The sequence below is a fragment of the Calidris pugnax genome, unplaced genomic scaffold, assembly GCF_001431845.1.
Source record: "Calidris pugnax isolate Ruff unplaced genomic scaffold, ASM143184v1 scaffold44, whole genome shotgun sequence".
Taxonomy (NCBI): domain Eukaryota; kingdom Metazoa; phylum Chordata; class Aves; order Charadriiformes; family Scolopacidae; genus Calidris; species Calidris pugnax.
Window position 1 is genome coordinate 9,964,931 of NW_015094506.1, and position 22,137 is coordinate 9,987,067.

General features: G+C 39.9%; 1 protein-coding gene across 1 annotated transcript in view; it reads right to left on the minus strand.

Annotated features, from left to right (window-relative positions):
- Nucleotides 1–9,557: 9,557 nt before the first annotated feature.
- VEZT (vezatin, adherens junctions transmembrane protein) overlaps nt 9,558–22,137 on the minus strand; it is a 52,986-nt gene continuing 40,406 nt past the window's right edge. The window contains exon 11 of the mRNA XM_014963746.1: nt 9,558–21,334. Coding sequence (XP_014819232.1) covers nt 20,763–21,334 — 572 coding nt within the window. The 3' untranslated portion in view covers nt 9,558–20,762. The remainder of the gene's footprint in view (nt 21,335–22,137) is intronic.

A 22,137-nucleotide genomic window follows, 5' to 3' on the forward strand; every position in this document is an offset into this window, starting at 1 on the left:
CTCAGATAATCAGAAAAAAACAACTTCAAAATGAAACACAATTGTCCTCTGCATCTAATGAATCAAAAGGCTACCCTTATTAGAAGGACAGAGTCCATCCTTAATTTCCTACTAAAATAACTATTGTTCAGCTAAATAAATACAAGTGAGTTTCAGAGAAGGAATTTATGGCTTCAAAGAAAAAGAATTAAGTTCAAGTTGTATTAGGCAAGAAGGAAATGCTGTGTGATATTAAACATTTGCTTTTAGACAGCTTTCTTTTAGATGCCTCAAGGAAATATTTTAAAGCAGCATTACAATAACGCAGTTGCTCCCAGGGGCAGTTGCTTCTCTCTGATTGTGGCACATACTTCCTGCCATATGGACAATCCCCTTCTCTCCCCCTGCCCCCCATCTAAAGATCTTCAGCCAGGACTTAATTCCTGTGCCTTCAAAATGTTAGGGAGTTGTGCGTTTGAGGAGCAGGAGGCAGAAGGGAACCAAAGTTTTGATTTTTTGCAAGAAGTGGCTTTTTAAAAGCATTGTTTGTGCTAAGTTAAAAAAACCAACCACCAAACATTCCTGCTGTTTTCTTTCCCATAGGATTTTTGTTCCTCTTTTTTTCCAAAGTAGATGCCTTTTCTGTATAGTTTACAAATTTATAATCATACATTATTTGTTAAGAAATTGCTAGGATAACAAACATATGAACCTAACAATAACAAAGCATGGTGTGCTTACATACATACATACACACAAATACACACTGCAGTTCCAGTTTAAGAATGAACTTAATCCAATATACTTGCTTTCATCCATCAGTGCTGTACTGGAATGATGGTTAAATATCCTGAGAGCTAGTTGAGGGAAACTGGCATCGAATTATTACATTTGTAGACTTATAATTATCTCTAGGACTACCTGAGCCCTAGCAGCACCACTCTTACAAGGTTGCATTATCCAATTTCTGAAGCATGTCAGGCTGAGTGTGATGCAATGGAGAGGAAAAGGCAACTTGAGGACAAAACCAGATCTGTGGGTCTAGAAATGCATTACTGCACTTGACAAACACAACATGAGCTGTGAAAGTTACTTACGTTCACTGAGCTTTCGCTTGCAGTGTGACCATGTAGTCACAGATGGAAAGCAGCAGCTTTAGATGTCAATCTATCCGTGCAGATTCTCTGTTTATCCCAAACAACAGCAAAAGTAAGTGGCCTCTCCAGCAGGCAACAGTGTGCCTGGTTTGTGCCATTGACAACCTTCTGCTAAGTGTGAAACATAGACACAGGTCCCCCAAATGCATGAGGAAGCTAGAAGAGGAAACATAAAGAGGAAACAAAGCTGGAACGGGACAACGCTTGTCCTCAGTAACACCTGCTGCGTTTGCTAGTAGTGGTGAAATTCATACACACCTATAAACAGACGTCTGTGGAGAAATCAGCCATCCAAGGTCTAGGACAACGAGCAGAAGAATCCATGATTCTTTTCCCCCCAGCATGTGAATATGCATAAAACTTCCAGAAAAGGTCCCATGAAACCACAGCCTGACTGTAACCCATCCTAAACTTCCCCGGTAGAAAATAAAGCTTATGAAATAAGGCCAGGATGTGGAATCCTCTGTTTATACAGAGAACCTAGCAATACACCCAGCCAGTGTTTGTACAGTTTTCTGTTTCACAAAAGCTATTCTGGAATGGCCACAGTCAGAAATTTACAGGATAATCAGTCTCTATGCTTTTTCTACTCTTGACTTCTTTGACGGACTAGGAACGCTGGTGTGCTCATTGCATGGTGATAATGTGCTTGTTTGCTTATTAACAGTTAAATTATTCATCATCTCATTCCAAATTATTCAGCCAAGCAGCCATCAAACAATAACTAATTATTGTTACTGTCATCCCACTGAACAGGCTACTTTTGTTTTCAGTTAGGCCTTTAGTCAGGCAGACCTTCTGCAGTGACAGTTCTTCATTTCCTTCGTAGTCTAGAAACAACCTCAAGAGGTCATCCAGCCTCACCATTTTCACCAGTACAAAATCAACTACGTCAGTACTATGACTGACACAAGAGACTTTTAGTCCTGAATCAATTTTCTAGAGTCTTTCACAGCCCCTGAAGAGAAACAGGCACTTCCACAGTGCAGTTTGTCTCTTTCCAGTGTCTAATGGAAGTGGGTCAAATGAATCACAGGCTGGAAATGCCCGTTTCTCTCCCATGGGATTCAGCTGTAGGTGAGGAGAATTCCACTCTTGCTTAACCTGTTCATAAAGACTCAGTAATAGAGAAGCCAGAATATCCTTACAAAAATATATCTGAATCCTTTACACTCATGTTGCTTGATGACTTTTCCCATTTAATTTCTCTTCCTGTAGTTAAAGCCCATTATTTCTTGCTCTCTTTATCATAGACATGGAAAAGAGACCATTCTCTTTCTTTCTGTAGCAGGTCATATTTTTATGTCCCTTCTGTCTCCTGTAACTGTACTCCCACACTCAATCTTCATGTCAGTACACTAAACAAGCACAGGTTATGCAACCTTTCTTTATAGGTCACATTTTTTTCTGGAGCTCTGGTCATTCCCCTTGCTTTCCTGCTCATTCTTGCTGGTTGCTATGCATTTGGCCACTCCAGCACTGCTGAGCTAACAAATTATACTTTGAATTTCACAGGTTACATTCTTATTTGCACACCCCACAGTGATTAAAAGTTGTATGTCATCATCAGCACAAATAATCTGTAACGTGAAAAGGATAGCTCAGTCATCTTGTTTGTACATTGCCAGCCCAAGAAGAGTAGTACTACAAACCCCATACTTTCATTAAATGTATTTCAACTCTGGCAATTAAATTAAAATTAACTTCAGCACGATCAAGTCTTTTTTACTTGAACATCTGCATGCACATGCAGATATGCACATGAATTTGTCAAGTTGCTTCTCTAAGGGGCAGTTTGAATCAACAGAATTGTTTCTGTAATACGAACATGTGAATTTCCTAATCTGCATGAAGTATTCCTAGACAGAAGGAAGGAGAAAATTAACCTCAAGAACGGCTGTTTCAGCCAAGAAAAGCCATGCAAAGTGAACTTGTGATAACTTGAAGACAGGCCCATTTTACTTCTTCAGTAAGCTGGAAAGCTGCAGAAGGGCACTTAAGGGGAAAAATAGGGGCTGAACTCCCAAAACCCCTACTGTGGATTGCTTAATGTCTGTGTTGAATATATAAAAGTTCCCTCTCTCCCAAAGGCTAAAAGAAATCAGGACAGAGATATATGTGCTTATAAAACTAACCTACTGTTGCCAATAATAAAACATTTTTTATTTTGGCTTATTTTTTAATGTTCTGACATATTACTGCTCTGAAGTTCAGAATTTCATTAGTATTAAAGTTCATCTTTGACCTTTCACCTTTTTATGTGGAAGAATTAGTCAGGGAGAAAAAACATTCCTCTTTGCCCTGGCTTGCTTATTATGACTCCCTCAAGAGTTTCAGTCTGAGGCCATTTGCCAGAACTATGTTTAGCTCTGAGAGGAGAAAGAACCTTCCCCCACTCCAAAATGCCACCATCCAAATTTATCTCTTGGCATTCACTAAAGACTTGGGTTTTAAAACACCGTGAATTAAATTTACCCCAGTAAGGGTAAAAGAGATTTGCTATGCCAGTTGATACCTACTGAGAAAAGCTGATATTCAGAGCTGCTTGCTAATAAACCGTCTTATTCTATAAATTCCTGGTGCTTTAGGAGTGAACCAAGCCAGAAAGATACCCCGCAGAAGATAAAATTCTTAGTCATGCCATAAAATGCCAGCCTGTGAAAGTCACATGCTACAGAAGGCCATACTGAGAGTGGCAGGAGTTTGAAAAACACTGGAAAACTTTGACTGGTAACAGTTATGTATTATGCAAGCAAAGGAAATCTTCAAGCACACTTGAATTTTATGCTTGAAGGCACAAATTGATTGCTAGGTGGAAGGAATAATGAAATTCCTCCGTGTCATAACATTAGAGAATCAACCAGGTGAATTGCAATGGAAAGGGCTACATTCCTCTGACAGCGATGGTGATTGCCAGAGGCTGCCTCCCTGTTTATATTCACTTAGGAGAGTTCTGATGCATTGCGTATTAATGCATCACAACATCTTTGGAATAGATTTATCTACCCCTTCTAGCAACCTCTTCATTCCATAGAATTACAGAAGGCGTGTGTTGGAGAACAGCAGTGTTCTTTTCAGAGCATTCCGTAGGCAACCCTGCAGTGGCAAAAGGTTCCTTCCCTATCTGCTTGTTATAGTTTTCATCATTAACCCCAGTGAAACAGAATCAGGGCTCTAAATGAACTAACAGAACTGGTACGCACCCCACCACATTTGGGTGGTAGGACAATGCCAGTGGTTAAACAGAGCCAACACGAGAGGGGCTTCCTCATCAACAGGGCAGTGAAAGGCGCTTAAATTGGACAACACAACACGTAAGGGCTTGCAGCAGCGAGAGGACAATAATTCAGATTATCTGTATGGGGAACCCAAAGGCTAGAACAGACCAGGCAGTGGTGACCAAAGCAAGCACCAATCCCTGGGATATGGAGCAGGGGCAATAAGCCAGACTGGAGGTGGCTGGAGGTTTCTTCTTTTGTTCTCTGTGCCCCCACCACAGGCAAGAAAAGAACATGCAAAATTGAGGGAGAATGATAACAGGGGGAACAGAGGAGAAGTATGAGGAACTGGACATCAGATCAGAAGGATCTGTGTAATGAGAAATATGATATGGAAGGGGAGGTTATGGGAAGCAAGATGAGGCATTGATTATGAAAAAAGTAAGAAGTAGGGAAAGGAACATAGGTACAAATGAAGTACAAGGAAGAAACTGAAAAGGGAATAGGAAAATCAAGAGAAAGTCAGGAAAGTCAGAACAAATGAATGCAAAGAGTTTGCCTCAAGAGGAAGCCACACAGATGTAAAGGGGTACATACAGCCAGAGAATCAGCAGCTGATGCCAAATGTTGCTGTGCAATCTGCTGTAGGTGGACCTGCTTTGGCAGGGGGGGTTGGACTAGATGATCTCCAGAGGTCCCTTCCAAACCTAAATCATTCTGTGATACTGTGATTATTTCCACCTGCTGACATAAACTCAAAACTGTACCCCAAGGAGAGCTTACAGGATTCCCTTAGTTATGATGCTGCCACTGCTCAGAGCATGATGATAACATGTTTTTTTCTCTCTCCATAACCCATAAGCGAAAGAGTGTTCTGCATCATGTTCATTACTGGTTGTATTGGTGTGAGCATAAGATGAAGACAATTCAGTGCTCCTCTGGATTCCCTTCTAGTGAATACATCCATTGTTACTTGAATGTGCATTACCCTGAAGTATTCAGAGAGTCTTAACTTGGAGTCCTGCATGCTGAGAGCTTCCACGAAATAAGCCAAATGTTTCCAATTGTGTAACATTGGGAACATCCACAACATCAGCAGCTTTGGACAGTACATCAGTATAAATGTTGTTTTCAGTTTTAAATTCAATGAAGCCAATTTTCACTTAAACAAAGTTTCCTTTACACTGCCAGAAATGACACGGGCCTTCATGTCAGTGAGAATTTGGACCAACCATGTCACTATTTACTGACTGAGAAAAGGCTGATGCTCTCACCTTCATCCTTTTTATATCTAATATTTCATCAGGCTTTTCTTCAAGCCCCAAGTCTGAGATCATCCATATGTTATATCTGTTTGGAACAGTCTTTGCAACATGTTGAAAAAGTATTTATCTTTTCTTGAACTTACTCTGGTAATCTTGAGTCTGGGGACAGAAAAGCCAAAAGGTCCAACCTAACAAACTGATCCAAAACCAAGAGAAATACTCTAAAAATCCAGAAGGCCGCCTCCTTTCAGTTGATGAGATCTTACTACAACATGCTTCATTTATCTGCTTTATTTAAGAATTCCAAGCTCTAGCACAAAACAGAATTTGGCTTTTAACTCATCTGTTTTGTTGAGGATGTCATGATAAGATAGTCGTATACAAATGCAAGCTTCAGGAAATAAGCAAATGATTGAGACATCATGAAATGTACTTCAGAATCAAAAGCAAGTTCGAAACTGTGGAAATAGTTGGAAAATGTTTCTGTATCTTTCTGAACAGCTCTGAATTAGCTTTAGTCTCCTGATTTAATTTTCCAGGGAATGAAAATTGCTAATGTTTCAGATTTTGCCCACAATTTGAACCCTTATGTCTTTGAACATCAAGGGTATTTAATTCACGTGGTTTACAATCACTATCAAATCACTTGGTCACCTTTCTTCTGTTCTTCTGTTTCCAATGAGTTGCAGTATTTAAAGGAAAGTTCATTGCCACTTATTAAATTTAGATGTAGGATATCCCAGTTCTACTCCTTAGTAAAAAACAAACCAAACCAATCAAAGAAAAACATTTGGTTAACATATGCAAAAGAAAGAAAACCTAAAGAAATAACTGTTCTATCCTATGCCTACCATATTTGTGTTCATCTTCAAATATGCCATATTTGAAGCCATACCTAAACTGAAATATTACCTTGATGGACGGTGGTGGGTTTTGGTAGTCCATGAAGCAGCATGCAAAACGTTGTTTTAGACACTCCAGTATGCTGTGTTTTGAAATCTTGGAGGGACTAGAAAAATATTAGTTTTATTTTTTAATTTCTTGAATGAAATAAAATATTTTATATAACAAAGTCATGAAAGGTGAAAGCTGTAAGCTATAGTAAAGTTTTAAGTCAAGCTACCTAACAACCTTCTTTCGTTTCTCAACCTATCATCTTCAATTAAAATAAGAGGTTGCTCTTGCCAATGCTGCATTTTATTTTTTGTTCTCTTCTTTGGCAGTTGTACATTCAAGGAAAGCTACTCTTTGCCAACTATATTTTCAATGGGTACAGCAAGTCAACTAAAGACCTTCAAAAACAAATAGCTAAAACAAGGAGTGATTATCACATGGGTTATTGTCTTCCAAGTAATTTCAAGTTCAGGTATTTAACTTTCTGTCATCAAGGTTTTTAATCACTTCATTCTGAGACCTTTGGCTTCTGGTTCAGTTCCTTAAGTATAAAGCACTGTGACTCCAAGCAGCAAGTACAGCAGTCTCAATATCAAAGCATTTGCACCTTTTTGCTGTGCTTACAAGTTGTCCATCCTGTATGTTTCTTCCTGTCCTATTCAGCAGTTAGGACTGTGTAACTGCTGAGCAACAGAAGCATTTTGAGCCAATCCTGCCAGTTACCGGCAAAGAGGAAATATGAAAGCAGAGGTGAAGGTCCTGGGCACATCCCCCATTTCTTTCGTGTGTGTCTGACTAAGACTTAACTTGTTTTATGGGCTGTTATATTTACGTTTTGGCACTATCCATAAAAATTTAATTGCAATTAAAGGACCAGTTACTTTAGTCACATGTTTCCTGGCAACTAGCTTCTTCATTTAATTAATAAATAGCTGCAGGGAAGCTTTAGAAGCATAACCTGGAGAAACAGCAGCAGATGGTCAAATACTTCACAGCTGCACGCTTTGGATGCAGCTCATGGAGGGAGCAGTCCCAGGAGCTAAAGCCCATGCTGCAACAGTTAGCTCTCACGTAGAAGTTTCCAGAGCAGAAGCAAAGACAGGCAGAAAGGGGAAATAATTGCAACTCTGGCAATGTATTTATTACATAGCTCTTGGGAACCATATCATTATTTGTAATTTAGTGCTGCTGCAAACCAGTAATCAAACCTGAACTTCTGAGTGCCTGCTGTGAATGCAAAGGCCACTGCATTCTATTGCTGATTTAACCAATACATCTTGCAGGGTGTGACGATGATGATGATCATCTATTAAACTACTGTTAATAGCTTAGAAGTAGATGACAGTAGGGACAGAAAAGAACAAGACAGGAGATAGCCCAAAATGAAGCGTGCGGTCTTTCGCTGAGCTGCTCTTAGTTAGCTTTGAGAGGCCACGGAAAGTCTGTTGCTTTCTTCTATTTCTTCTTAACAAAGCAATTTATTTCATTTATATTGAACAACAGCAGAAAACAGCCCATATTATATTTGTAGTCCATTCTTCTCTGAAGAAAGCTTTTCACTTCATGTGTACACAAAACAATTACTGGAGCAGTAGATAAGTCAGGGATTAAATATGACAGGTAATTAACAGTAGTGTTTTCAAATGCATTAATTACTGGCACCCTGTGCTTTCCCTCCAAGGCAGTGGCAAGCTTTCTTGATTGCAGTCAGGACAGATTAGCTTTAGGCTGGGTGTTTTTGCAAATGCTTCTCTGAGCAACTGGAAAGGCTGCACTGGCCTGTGGAATTCCCTGTGATGGTTCTTCTCTACACTAGAATTTCTCTAAATATTTCCCACCGTGGCATCATCCCTAAATGCAGCTTTAGAAGGAAATATATGCAGATGCACCTGAATCTAAGTATAACTGATGCCACGCATGGCCAGAGCCAGTGTGGTTATTCTACACGTGTGTTTCTGCTCCTTGCCACTGCAGCACCATGACAAGAAACCATCAGCAGGTGCAACTGGGGGCACAAAATCAGCCTTAAGGAAGGAGAGGGTGATGAAGAGTCTGAGAGAAAACCAAGCCTGGGTGGCATAGCTATTTCCATATACGCTACTGCAATTATATAGGTGGTGCTAAAGATGTGATTAGTTTCATCCTTCAGTAACTGTCTAATTACAGATAAAACAGTAGGTTCTCCAAAAGTGGATGCTCCTGGTATTTTCCCTCTTGCCAGCTGATCTCCCAATCTCAAAAATTGCCAAACACTTAACACACAGGTGCATGTGCATGTTCTGTTCACTTCATGTCAGTACCTTGGGTGATGCAGTACTTTGAACGCTTTCCTCCTGCAGACCATGCTGTGGAACAGATAACGCTGAGAGTATGGCTGTAGGTCAAGAAAGATCCTGCACTGCTAAATGGGGGTTAGCAGCAGCAAAACTCTGAAAATCTTGCTGTTCGCTGGGAGGATGAAAGAAGCACTATCCTTTCTTTATCTGTTTATGGAGTAATATCCTGGGAGACAGCATTTTCTTGTTTGTAAATCAGCTGTTTCTTTCATTTCTTTTCCTCTTCATCTAACTGGAAGATGAGTGGAGATAGCATAGAGAACCAACTGAAGTGGAAAACCGCATTTCTAAAAATAGAGCACCCTCTTCCAAATCTCTCCTTAAAACTCACTTCACTAAGGAAGACCACAGGTTCCTTAGCATACGTCAGCAGGAACCACCATCCATGAGAATTACGGACTTTATATCTCAGTGCATCTTTTTGTGTGTCTTGTCCATTTTGTATCATGGGTATCCTATTCTGGGCTTCTTCTTCACTATCTTATAAAAGCATGGACTATGCTGCAAAATAACCCTAGAGAAGCTTAATACAGTAGACTAGTAGTAGCAGTAAAACTGATTACATGTTGGAATCAGTGCAACAACATAATAAAAGTCTGAATGACTGACTGTTTAGGACTGGTCTGGCTCCATCTCAGCCAGACCTGCTACACTAGACCAGGTTACCTGATACAGTGTTAGTATTTCCAGTAGGAAGCAGCACAGTAGAAGGATGAGAAGAACAGGTTTTAATGAGAGAAAGGAGAAATACAGCGATACAGCTGATACAAAAGGTACACAATGTAACATAAGTGTCTAATAAATTAGCAGAGAACTTGAGAAACAGGAAGAAAGTTTCAGATGGTTGAAGAAAGAGGCTTGCTCAAAAAGATACAATCTTAAGTCTTCGTAGATATATATACATTCTTGGCAGTATAGGAAATGTACAGTTCTTACATAGAAAATATTGACTGTCTGAAGTGGTAGTATCAATTCCTGAAGAATATTTGCATATGGTACATTATGAAGAATACACACAGGCAATTTAGCATTCAAAAAATCTCCAAATAAAGGAAAAACATTACAGACCCCTCTTGGTAGACAGGCTTCTCCTTCTAACAGCAGCAATTGGATCTGTTCAGTATTCCATACGAAAACAAACAAACAAACCAACCAACCTGGAGACAGCAAAGAATAAGTAAGACCTTATGTACTGCACAACAAATTATGCACTCATTAGGCAGCAAGATTCAATACATAAGAATAAATACTCCTGCCTCCCCAAGCTTCCTCTTGCCTTTCAAGATCAAATTATTTTCTTTCTTCCACAGTCATCTCTAAGCTTTCCTTCCTGGGGATATGAATTAGGTAAGAGTGAGTCATACCTAAGTAAGGAGAGCGGTCAACAGCTGTTAACCTTAAAACCAACACGGGGGGAGAGGTGTGCCTCAGCCACAGCTCCTGACAGCAGAGCACAGCCTTTGCTCTGGTAATAAAGGTTAAGCTTCAGATAAAAAGAGCCAGTCCATACTCTTGCCATTATTTTTGCACTTTCGAAGCATACAGAGAAAGTCTGTTTCTTAAGAGTCATACCGCTAGAGAAGTAGAAGACACCTCCTGCAGAGCACCTAAGCCCAGTTCCTAGGTTAAAGATCTACCTGTGACCAGTCTCCGCAACCCACACATTATTCTCTTCCTAAAGCCCCACCTACCCAGCCATTTATGTGACGATAAAAGGGATTTTGGTAATAGTTACCACATGGTTACACAGCATACAGTTCTCTGAAAGGTGATGGGAAGGTGCAAGTGGAAGCATAAGACACAGAAAAACATTCTTGCTTCAGTCATCACTTATTTAGACAAGAGCAACCAGTGTTCATTACTAAAGTGCTTGTACTAATGAGCCAGCAAAATATACTGCAGAAACAAACTATTGCCAGGATTGCTTAAAATTAATTTCATCTTCAGGATGAAAGAGGAATTATAAATAAACTTCTGTATAAAAGATCAAACAAAGTGCTGATGCAGCATTTATGCACCCCTGTAAAAGCATTCCCTATTCCATTCAATCATTCCTAATTGAAGGATGGACAAGCCACATCCACGCCATGTAGGCAGCCATCAGGGACACAGGGTAAGGAGAAAAAGCAATACGTGCAGTAGTGAGGCAGAATTTTACTATAGATGCTGAAGAAACGATAGCAACCAAAAAGACTTTGAAAGTGATCAGCATTACAGTTGAGAAAACTACTTCTGAAACTGGGGAAACCCAGCCAGAATTTTTTTTTAAAATGGCTTAAAAATGATCCTGGTGATGCACGTCATCAAACGTGTAAAAAAGACTTTAGGTCCTGATTCATATCCATGGGAAAAAGGAAGAAGGTAGGATGGGAAAGTAAGAAAAAGAGAAATAAAATGGTTTGGGAAAATATCACAGGCAAGAAACCCTATCACAAAGAAAGGGCAGAATCCAGGAGTGTCTTCCTGCTGCTGCCTACATCTGCGCCACAATCTTAGTTCTCAGAGCCTTAAAAGGGCCAGTCACCAGCTTCACACCTGATCTAAAGACTTGCTGACCTAAACCTGCTTGAGGCTGGTCTAAAGCAGTGTCAGCAACGGGCAGGTAAGCGCAGAAGAGGCTCCCAGTGGAGCCAAACCATGTGGGTTTTCAGTGCAGTCCAAGGAAAGAGACTGACGTCATACAAAGCTTAAAGGAAGAGATGTGGAGATTGATTTACATGCAGCTTGATACACCAGCACAGTCTTCTGTGGAAACAAAATTTAGATAAAATAGAGGTATTTAAAGAGCTGCTGAAGACTGCCAGTCTGGTGAACGTTTCCTGTCTCCATACTGAAGAGAAATTGTGGATCCTTCCCAGTGTCTGCAGACTTCAGAGTGTGTCACGTGTGATTTCCCTCTGTAGCCCTGCCAGAAGTCTCCTGCTGCAGTTTGTTCTTTTAAACACTTCCTCTTATATTTTAGCCCGCATTTATTAACCAATTAAACAGCAGCTTATCAAGGTTCTTCTCTTTCCCTTCCCTGTGGTTTCCTTGGCAATCTGTGGTGCTGTCAGGGCTTGTTTTGGGAAACGCCAAGACCGAGCAGGCAGGAAATGGTGAGGAACATATATTTGTTCACGTGTTTAAGACAGGACAGATGGGGCGTGCAGGAACCCACAGCAGCTCAGGTGCAGAGCCTCGATAAGAGATAACAAGGTTCAATGGCTTTTCTAATTAAAGGTGTAAAATCAGTGTGCATTTTAAATACCTCCACACAGCCTTCTTGGTGGAACAGAATCCGGTTCTTTTACCATTAGATCATAAGAATTAGGTTTTTGTTTACCTTCTAAGTAAGTAACTGGGAAGTTTGATATGAGAAGAATAGCTTTTTACTAGACAAGCCTTTCAATGCGATACTTGGCAATATACATGTAAAATATGAAGAGTGTGTGTCTATATATAAAACTCACACAAACCCCTCAAATTAATGCTGCTCAACAAAACCAAAATGGTTCAATTCAGGGGAGATTCAGTAGTAATTGCGTTCTGAAAACACATGCTCTTTGACAGTGGGGAAGGTTTAAGCACAACTGCTAGATCCCAGAGCTTCCAGAGCTCAAGGCTGGGCAGCTGTGGAGCCAAAGCACATTGGCACAGCATCTGGAGAGCTTGTTTCCAGCCCCTACTGCAGGAAGATGCAAGGTTATTTTAGGGCAACACAGACTCAGCCATAACTGTCTGGAACAAGGAAAGCTCATGTAGTGAGAAATGTGTGTTCAAGGATGAGTCTTGCCGGGAAGACATTACCATCTTATGGTCATTTAGGAGGGAGTCCTCTGGAAGTGAATGCTCTGGAGTCCAGGAAGGAATAGGAGTGGACAGGCTGAAATGGAGGTCAAAGCTCCCTGGAAGGAAAGTCAGGACAGACAAGTCACCAGCCCTAAGAATCCTTTGGTTTGTGAGTTTTTGACTGGGAATGAGCAGCAGCACCTCGGTGGGGGTTCCATCTGACCTGCTGTTTCATAAAATTTAGACAATGGGTTGAGCAACAAAGGGGAGAAGTGGCCAAGTCCTTAGAGAGTTGGCAGAAGAATGCTGGGGAAGAGCCACCGAGAAGCAGCAGCTGCTGCTGACTGAAGACTGCTAAGAAGGAAGAGATACCACTGGAGGAAAGAATGGACTTAGCAAAAACCAGAGCTTTGGAAGATACCTGCAGAGTCATGGAGCCTAGCTCAGCACCCTCATAGTCAATCATCTCAGTACAACTCTTCCCAAAAGTGGTCAAACTGGAAGAGCTTCTCCAGCCCCTGTGTGCCCAGGCCCTCTATTTTGTACTAATGTTTAAGCTTCTATTGGAAATATATTACCTGGTGCATTATAGGATAGTAACCCAGGTGAGAAACAAACAAAAAACACCCCTCCACAATTGGTTTGTATGGTCTATGAAGAAGCAAGCTGAGAAGGAAAGAAGTTTATGAGTGGGAGTGCATATGGCGTGGATTCTGCAATAGAGGAAGACAGAGACAATAAACCCAAAATCTTTCTGAGGCTTCCTGCTCCTGCATAGCACTGTTCCATGATCCCTGCAAGCTCTGCAGACCTCCAGCACATAGGTGCACGCAGGCTGTCTGTGAACACTCATGCAAGGACATTAAAAACCTTGAGTACAATGTCATACAAGCAGTTCAGGAATAGACAGCTTGAACTTGTTTAAATTTGGCCAGCTGTGGCTTTGGATGAAAGATCTGGAGGACAATTAATACAATTCTGGCTTTTATCCCATAATACATTTAAAGCCTTTTATTATTATTTTAGAAACACTGATATAAAACATCATAAACAGACCTCATTTATGGTGCTTCTATTGAGATCAAATGCATGATTCTCTGTTAGTAATGACTACTGAAGATATTAAGCACTGACTTTTCTCTCTTTGTTTATTTAGGAATGGGCCTCTTTAATAGCACAAAGTAACGGAAAGCATTGGTCACTCTCTATTTGGAAATTTGAGATTATTTTCTCATCCATGCAGCTGGAGCAGGTCAGGAAGCAGTCTTTAAATATTAAGATTTGAGCACAAATCAAGCCCGCTAATAACACTTATTTTGGGACATTGTACTAGAATTGCAGTTATTTCTAAAACACAACCGGTGTTTTTCAGTAAGATAGAATTACTTATAAAAGCCAATATAGACCAAAAGGACAGTATAAATTTGGGCTACCATACATTAGTATTTCTGTTTTGATTGTAGTACTCCCCGTTATGGTGTCCACCTTCTGTTTCAGTCCTCAAGTCAACTGGGACAGTCAGTATAAATTTCTAGATCTAGTCATTCAGCTGCTGAAGATACAGAAGAGTCAAGCTGTGTTACAAATACACACAAAAGAATTTATGTATTATTTTAAAATCTGAAACTCTTAAGAGTCGTGGTAAAGGGTGGGGACTGTGTGTGTCACAGGGACCAGAAAGGTGAAAACAGTAAGCAGAAAAAAGAAAAAGATGTGCATGATAATTCCAGTTTTACTGGCAGTACACTAGACAGCTCTTACAGGCTCTACAGAGTAAGACAAAGCAGTTTTGGGGCAGCCTAGGCCTGAAGAACAAAAAAGAAAAACAAACAACAATGGAGGAGTCAAAATGAGTGAGTAAAATACTAAGTGGCATCATCCTCAATCAACAGAAAATATGGAGATGAAGGAAGTGACGTACGGAGTTGCGTTATCTCACTCCAGTACAGACACTAACGATGGCAACTCACAGCACGTAAACATTAATTCAAACTGATGTAAATTTGGGCTATGACATTCCTCCTTCATCACCCAGGCGTGTACTCCCTCCTGCACCCCTGGGATGCCACTAGTGCTCTTTCAACCACCCGATGAATTAGTTGGGGGAGCCAGCTGAAAGTGAAAGTGGTGCGTTTTCAGCCAGGTCGGCATCCTAAATCACTGTGTGGTCACAAAAGCCAGCCTAAAGGAGGGACTGAGATTGCAGGGCCACGGCAGCCTGGACCTGGATTGGTTTAAGCTGCTGTAGGACTGCATCCCCTAAAGCAAAATGTCCGTGAGGCCTTTAAGATTTAAAGCCGAGCAGGTAAAAAGGTAAAAAATATGCTGATTACGTGAAAGTATTCAAGTTTTGGTCCCATTCAACCCATTTAAAATAAGCCACTTTGCAACAGAGAAACAAACCCTTTTTCCTCATCTACTAAATTATAGTCACTTCTTCAGAATCCTGTCTTCAACTTAGAAAGCGTAAAATGGGCTCACAGAGCATTCAAGTTGTTGGATCAAATTTTATTCTGACAAATCCGCAAGTAACGTAAGAGATGGCAGCGTGAAAGGTGAGGCAGAATATCATGAACAGTTACATGCTGATCTGCAGCTCAGATTATATTGTGTGTCCATCTACAAAGCAAAGGTCACGGTAGGTAGATTTTACCTGCTTATGACCATGTCTTATTATCACAGTCACAGTACCGTTACCACTTATCTGATAACTGCACAGATTTCCAAGTGAAATAAATCAAAGTGTATTTTTTGGCATTTAAAATTCAAGGTGGTAAAACAGAAACATATGCAGGAGGGAATTAAATATCATGAGAATATGAATAAAGCACACCTCCAAGCATTTTAAAAATTAGCCACAGAAGCCTTCAGTTTGATCTCTGATACCCACATAGCCATATTCTTGTGTGACAGTATACTTTGTGATACGTGCTTATTCATCAGAGATCAGAGCAGCTCTGAAAAGTCAAGCTGAAATTTAAACAAGTGTTGTTTGGCTTCTTTAGTTTGTGTTAGACCAGGTGGCAGCTGTTGGAAGATTTAACAACTTTGTGTTTTGTTAGCAAAGAAAAACATCGTCCAGCCAAATCCTGCTGACAGTGAATAAATATTTCTCCTCCATTAAACTAAATATTTTCATTTGTCATCCTAAATAGCTAGGGGTAAAAGATCTGAAAAGATTTTTTTCTTATATGGATTCAAATATATTTGAATGGTTCAGTGTTTTATCAGAGGTGATTATTACTCCATACTCAGCACTGCTGAGGTTCCGTCTGGAGTACTGTACCACACTTGGGTCACTACACTCCAAAAACTGGACAGATTTCTACCAAAAGGCAGAAAACATGACCTCTGTGGAAGGACTAAGAGAAGTGGGTTTGCTCAGTTTAAAAAGAAAATTAAAAACACTATTGAGAAATCTCCTAGTTTGTAAAATACTGCAATAAAGACGAGTGCATACTGGCATTGGGACTAGTAATAATTGACCAAACATAAGACTGAACAAATTTATGGAGGAGAACTCCATCGGGACCTGTTAAGCTGACAGCCACCACCACTGGCTCAAGAAGTCCTTGAGCCACAAACTGTTGGGGAGTAGCCTGAGGAAACATCACTACATCTCCCTTTTCTCATACTCTTCCCTCAGCATCTGCTATTACGCCCTGTCACAGACAAGATCCCAGAGTGGCCTGACCTTTTACACTGACCAAGTGCCTTTCTCCCACTCAGACACTATGAAAACCTGTTAATTCTAAAGACTAATTAGCCCCAGGAACAAGCCACTTGCAGAGCAACAGCAGCCCTTCACTAACTGCTTTAAAGAACAAGGGCAGTTTACTATACTTGACCCCTTGCTTCTGCTAAAAATAAGGCAAAAAATGAAAAAAGGGATGGACTACAAAATTAGAAAGTTCAGTGTGGACCTGCACAGTCCACTATTTAGATGTTTTTTCAGTAACAAAGAAATTAATAAGACAGTTGCAAATTCTGTACTTCAGATACACATAAAATTTCTAGTCTGTACACAGAGAGCTGGGTCGCACAGAGATAGGTGTGCTCAGGACAAAGTCTGAAACCTCAGTAAAACTGGCTGCTCTACCAGATTTCGTCGTATTTAGCTAAGTGCAAGATGCAGTGATGTCTAGTAATGCTCTGTCAGGAGTAAAACTGTCTCGTTACTGCAACCGATAGCAGAAGCCTTCATATTTGTGAATCTTGCTTATTGCTGACACAGGCACGTTTGACTCCATTTGAAAGAATCTTGATTATCTGTGGTTTTCAAAATTTGCTTCCATTACAGCACTGTTTCATTTCTGTCATGAAGACATACACTTTAAGAAAGAGGAGACAAATAATATTTTTATCATAGATCTTTGTCCACGTTTAAGTCTTTACCTAGATCTTTAGCTGTAGAGTTAAGTGACGTAAAACATGCAGCGTTAGATCGCAATCCAACCTAAGAAGCAAATACTGCCTTTGGAGAGCCTTCCGGGTACGTCAGAAGGAAAAGAAATTATTTAACCCTATATAATTACTTGCTTCTTTACATCTTCACAGAGCTGCCAATTGGAAATGAATGGGCAAAATGTATTTATTGTTAGCTCTGCTCTCCGCAAGAATTTTGGCTGCTGATATCCTTTGGCATAACTTGTTATTTAGTGTGGATTTCCTGATTAACATGTTTCAAAAAGTTACAAAGCTCTAAGAAGTAAATGTTTTGTTTTCACAAAATTCCCTATCTAGGGTAATGAGCCAAAGAACACAGGACAGCTCTCAGACCTCAACGTGCTCAATATATTAACACAACTCTTTAGCGCTAATGCACACTTCAGTGTGTTTATAGATATTATTTGAAATGCAACAATAACTTATGATTGCCAAGAAACCTGTCAGCAGATGTACAGCATATACACACAGTACTTTCAAAGGACATAATTATGAGAAAATCTGGATTATAACAGACGATTTGCGTGTAGATGAGACCTGGTTATCAAATCAAGGGAAGCCATGCTTTGTGTGCTGTACACTGTTAGCCATGTTTTTCTGGAGAGAGAACATTAAATAAATCAAAATAAATGACCCGATGGCTGTTATATATAGATGTGATGAGAGGCAGAGAAAGCAAGTGAGCCCAGGTGTTCATATGTGCAGCTTCTAAGACTGCATTAAGTAATACCACGAAAATCAGTTAAATTGCTTGTAGAAAATCTATTTGTTCAAAGCAGGATCAGAACCTGCTCCAAAGAGTCATCCTTTGATCTTGCCCATGTCTGCTGTCAAGGCTGAAATTTCACACTACGCCATTTTTGCCAATCATGTAAATGTGAGCAATCCCGAGTCTGACGCCAGCACCGCAGTGTGTGCTGATGCTGCTGTGTACAGGTAACTGCTGGAAACTGCAGCACTGCAGTGAGAATGCTAAGAAGGAAGCCCTAAAAAGGGTGGATTTTTCACCCAAGTGGGCTCATGAGCAGCTTTATAACATGGCCACACAAACCTGTGTTGACCCAGCTGGTGGGTGAAAATGAAAAACTACTGACGGGTGGAGTTTCTTAAGGCCAGTTTCATCACCAAGACCAGCCTAATATAAAACTAGGTCCCAAGTCAGCCACCAAAGTAGATTCTCCAGGTCTTTTGCTAAGGACTGTGGCAAAGGAATAAAGAACTAGCAACTTTTATAAATGCGAGATCTGAAACCTATTTTAGTAGCGATGCAAAGCACTCAGGCTACTACTGACTTCACCCAAAACTGTGAGGACAGTGATAATTCATATCCTAAATATGATCATTTTTCCAGATTGGTATCATAGCCATACACATTCATAAACTGAGATTTGGATCCCATGGGAAAAGTTCAGAAGTATCATTTCTGGGATACACAACATCAGATCATGAGGTGCTGGTGGATGAGCTAATGGAAAAGTATTAATGGAACATACATTTAGGTGGTCAGAGCAATTAGCTAGGAACAAAAAATATCTGGGCACTTTGTGAACGCAAGGATCTCAAGTCAAGGATGAGGAAGACTTTTTTAGAAGCGTGGACAATACTTCAAACACAATTTATCCAAAGCAATTGTTCTAGATTTAAAAAATTGCTTACCACAGAGAAAATAAAACAGTGTTTCATCACCTTAGCCTAACCTTTACAGGTCACAGAAGAATATACTCTACCACTAAGAGGAGACTTAGCTTCTGAATACACTATGAGAAGCATCTTTTTTTTCTTCTACAAGTTCCCCAAGACACCATCCATTCAGCTTCCAGTCACTTACACAAAATTAAGGGCACAGAACACAGTGTTACTGGTTAATGAACGATGGCAAAACATTCTCTTCCCAAAATCTGTGTGTGAGGGAGAAGACAGGCATTTATTACATGATGAGAGAACAGTGTAAGTCACATACTCCCTTCTCTATCAATTGATATTTACCTCTTCACGGTCTGTGAAAAAATCATAGAATCATAGAATGGTTAGGGTTGGAAGGGACCTCAAAGATCATCTAGTTTCAACCCCCCTGCCATGGGATTGGAAAATCCAGCCATTTAGCAGCATTCATAAAAAAATCACTAGTAAAAGAGAGGGAGGTTGTTTTCTGACATACGGTCAAGAGTTCCACCCTAACCTGCTGGCCTTCGTTATCTTCCCCACTTGCCATGAAAGCATCCAAGGACAGATATTGCTCCGAACCACTCGCATCTAACATACCCTTTATTCTACAGAACCAGCAAGAGGCAATAAATACTCTCAGTAACTGGTGAGATGTTTTGTGACTGGAAATACACCCAGGCCCAAGTAGAGCATGCCATACGGACACGTGGCTCTTTTGCCATCAGAGACATGGGACCTTTGCTCCGTTTTGTGCCAGAGAGCAAAAGGAAGAGAAGGCAGAGAGACCTCAACCAGCCCCTCCGTGAGGTGAGCAGCAGTTTGCTGCCCCTCGTAACACCACCACAGAGTAAAATCCAACCCAGAGAACCTCATACCAAACATCCAGACTCTGGCGTCAACTAAGTTACAAGCCAGACCTTAGAAAATACACGGTTCTTGTTCTCCCACTGATTCTTACTCACACGGGTTATAGTTGTGATCTAAGGAAAAATTAAAGAACATGAGGGAAGAGCAAGTATGGCGTTTAAACAAAATACTTGTTGTTAAGTAAACAAAATATGTTGTTAAGATAAGTGCTCAGATAACTTCGCTTTAAGAAAATTAGTTTAGGACATAACCAAAGATGTACAATCAATCATTATATCAAATCAAACATTATATTAAGGTTCAATTTACAAAAGGTTAACAAATAATTAATAGCTGTTTTAATAAATAGGTATTTACTTCTCATTTATTATCAATCCAACAGATAGCTTCTAGCCGTCTATAGTACTTTCTACTGATGTGCTTATAACCTTCCCTAACATATACTACGTTTCTCTAACATGAATTACAACATCTAGGAATCATTTATTAACCCTTCATAAAATTCTAACTAAACCTTAATATGAAGCATGACTAACTTTATTCTATTTCAGCCCCATACCCCAGGACACATCAAATACTAGCTCTTTCAAGTTTTTATTTAAAATTCTACATTTTAGTTGGGAGCCACATCACTAGCCACAGAATCACAAATGCCTACGGTGGCTTAGCCAACACGCTGCAGACACAAGAAGTGAAAGGAAAGTGGTGGGGGAAGATCACAGGGAACAGTTCAGGTTCTTCCAAAAGAAATGTCCTGGCTTTTTTGTTGGAACAAACATGGTTATCATAACAGAATTAGAGAGCAAAAAAAAAAATTGAGTCTATTGTAATTCAAGACATTGTTTTTCCTTCTTTTTAGAAAAAAACCCACCACAATACATTATATTATAAATAAATAAAACAAAAACTATAAAGGTAAATTCCAAAACCCATCACTAGGATCTTAAAAAGGCAACAGCCAACTATTTCTTGGATGCAGCCTAAACTTTTCTTACCTGCAATTTTTCAATATACTTAGAAGTCCTATTTAGTGTATCAAACTTAGGGAACAAGATGCGTTATATTTATGTCTCCTTTTTTCCATCCAGTATTTTCATTTTCAACCCCCCACCTTAGTTTTTTCCATCAAATTGCCTGCTGTTGGTTATAACAAAATTCAGCTCAAACTTATACTTTTCCTTCACTTTCAGAGCTTCTACCTTCATTCTCACAGTCCTCTACAACGTCTTCATGTTCCTCTGTCTTCTCTTCCTCCTCCTCTTCCTCATCTCCAAAAGTCTCTTCTTGCATTGTAGTAAAAGAGAAAGACCTGGCAGCAACTTGTGCAGCCAGACCAGATGTGAAGTTTAAATCTGTTGATATGTGGAGCTGGGCCAGCCTATGCTTGATTTTTGAATGTAATACATCCTTAGAGGGAGACTGTGAAACCTCTACTCCATCCATATTGCTTGGCTTGAGTTCTTCAACTTCCCCTTCATGCTGATAATACACTCTTTCTTCAGCCCCTGTTGAATTATCTTCTTCAGTAGTACTGTCTGTGTTTTTCTCCACCTCAGGGTCTTCATACAAATATTCTGTCCTGCTTTTATCAGCAGCATTCACTTTTGGATTAGAGTCTTTCTCTTCTGATTTATCACAACTTTGGCTGCAGTCCTGCTTTTCTGTATCTGAATTCATATGTGATTCCAAATTATTTAGTAGCTTCAGTGGTTCTACAGGAGACAAGGGTTTCACTGCAGCTTAAAAAGGGGGAAAAAAAAAAATATAACTAAAAGCAAGCTGCTATATAGAAATAATTTATTTGTGTCTGAAAAGATGCAAAATTGTAAAGGGTCAAAATGGCTTTAAAAAAAAACCAAAACAACAGAAATAAAAAACACAATCAAGCAAAACTTAAAATAAAACAGTGTTTTCTAATCACAAAGCTGAAGTGAAATGTGATAGCTACTTGTTGCAACTACTCCTTAAAATCTGTTATGCAAAGAGAGCACAAAATTGGTGATGTTTAAAACCAACATCAAGCACAAGCGATGCATTCAATGTTAAAGAAAAAAACAAGTAAAACTACTGCACTGTATACAGGTTTGAACTGTCTTCATTTTAAACAACAGTTTACCTAATCCAATAAAGACAGCTGTCACATGAAAAAGTCCTTATAGGCATTATCTGATCTCATACATCACGACATTTAAATACAACACGTATTCATACAGTCGGGTCAGGTGTCCTCACAATTAAAGTGTGGTTTAATTTAGCCTCTCTTGAAGTTAGTAGCAGCAGCGAGTCCCATTGCCAGCAACGGGATGCTTGCCAGGAAGTCTCTCCTCCCAGTGTTAAGGGTTAGTATAACTCGGTACAATCACTTCTTGAAGAACAGACGTCTTTTCTTTTTAAGAAAACGATATAATGTCCATTTCCAAGTAACAGATTCCCTAAACTGCAGTAGCTCCATTAGAGTAGCAGCACGAACATAAATGAGAGCGGCAACAGCAGATTCCCAAGTGGCATTTCCCTTTCTAATTCCATTCTGCCTTTACCCCTG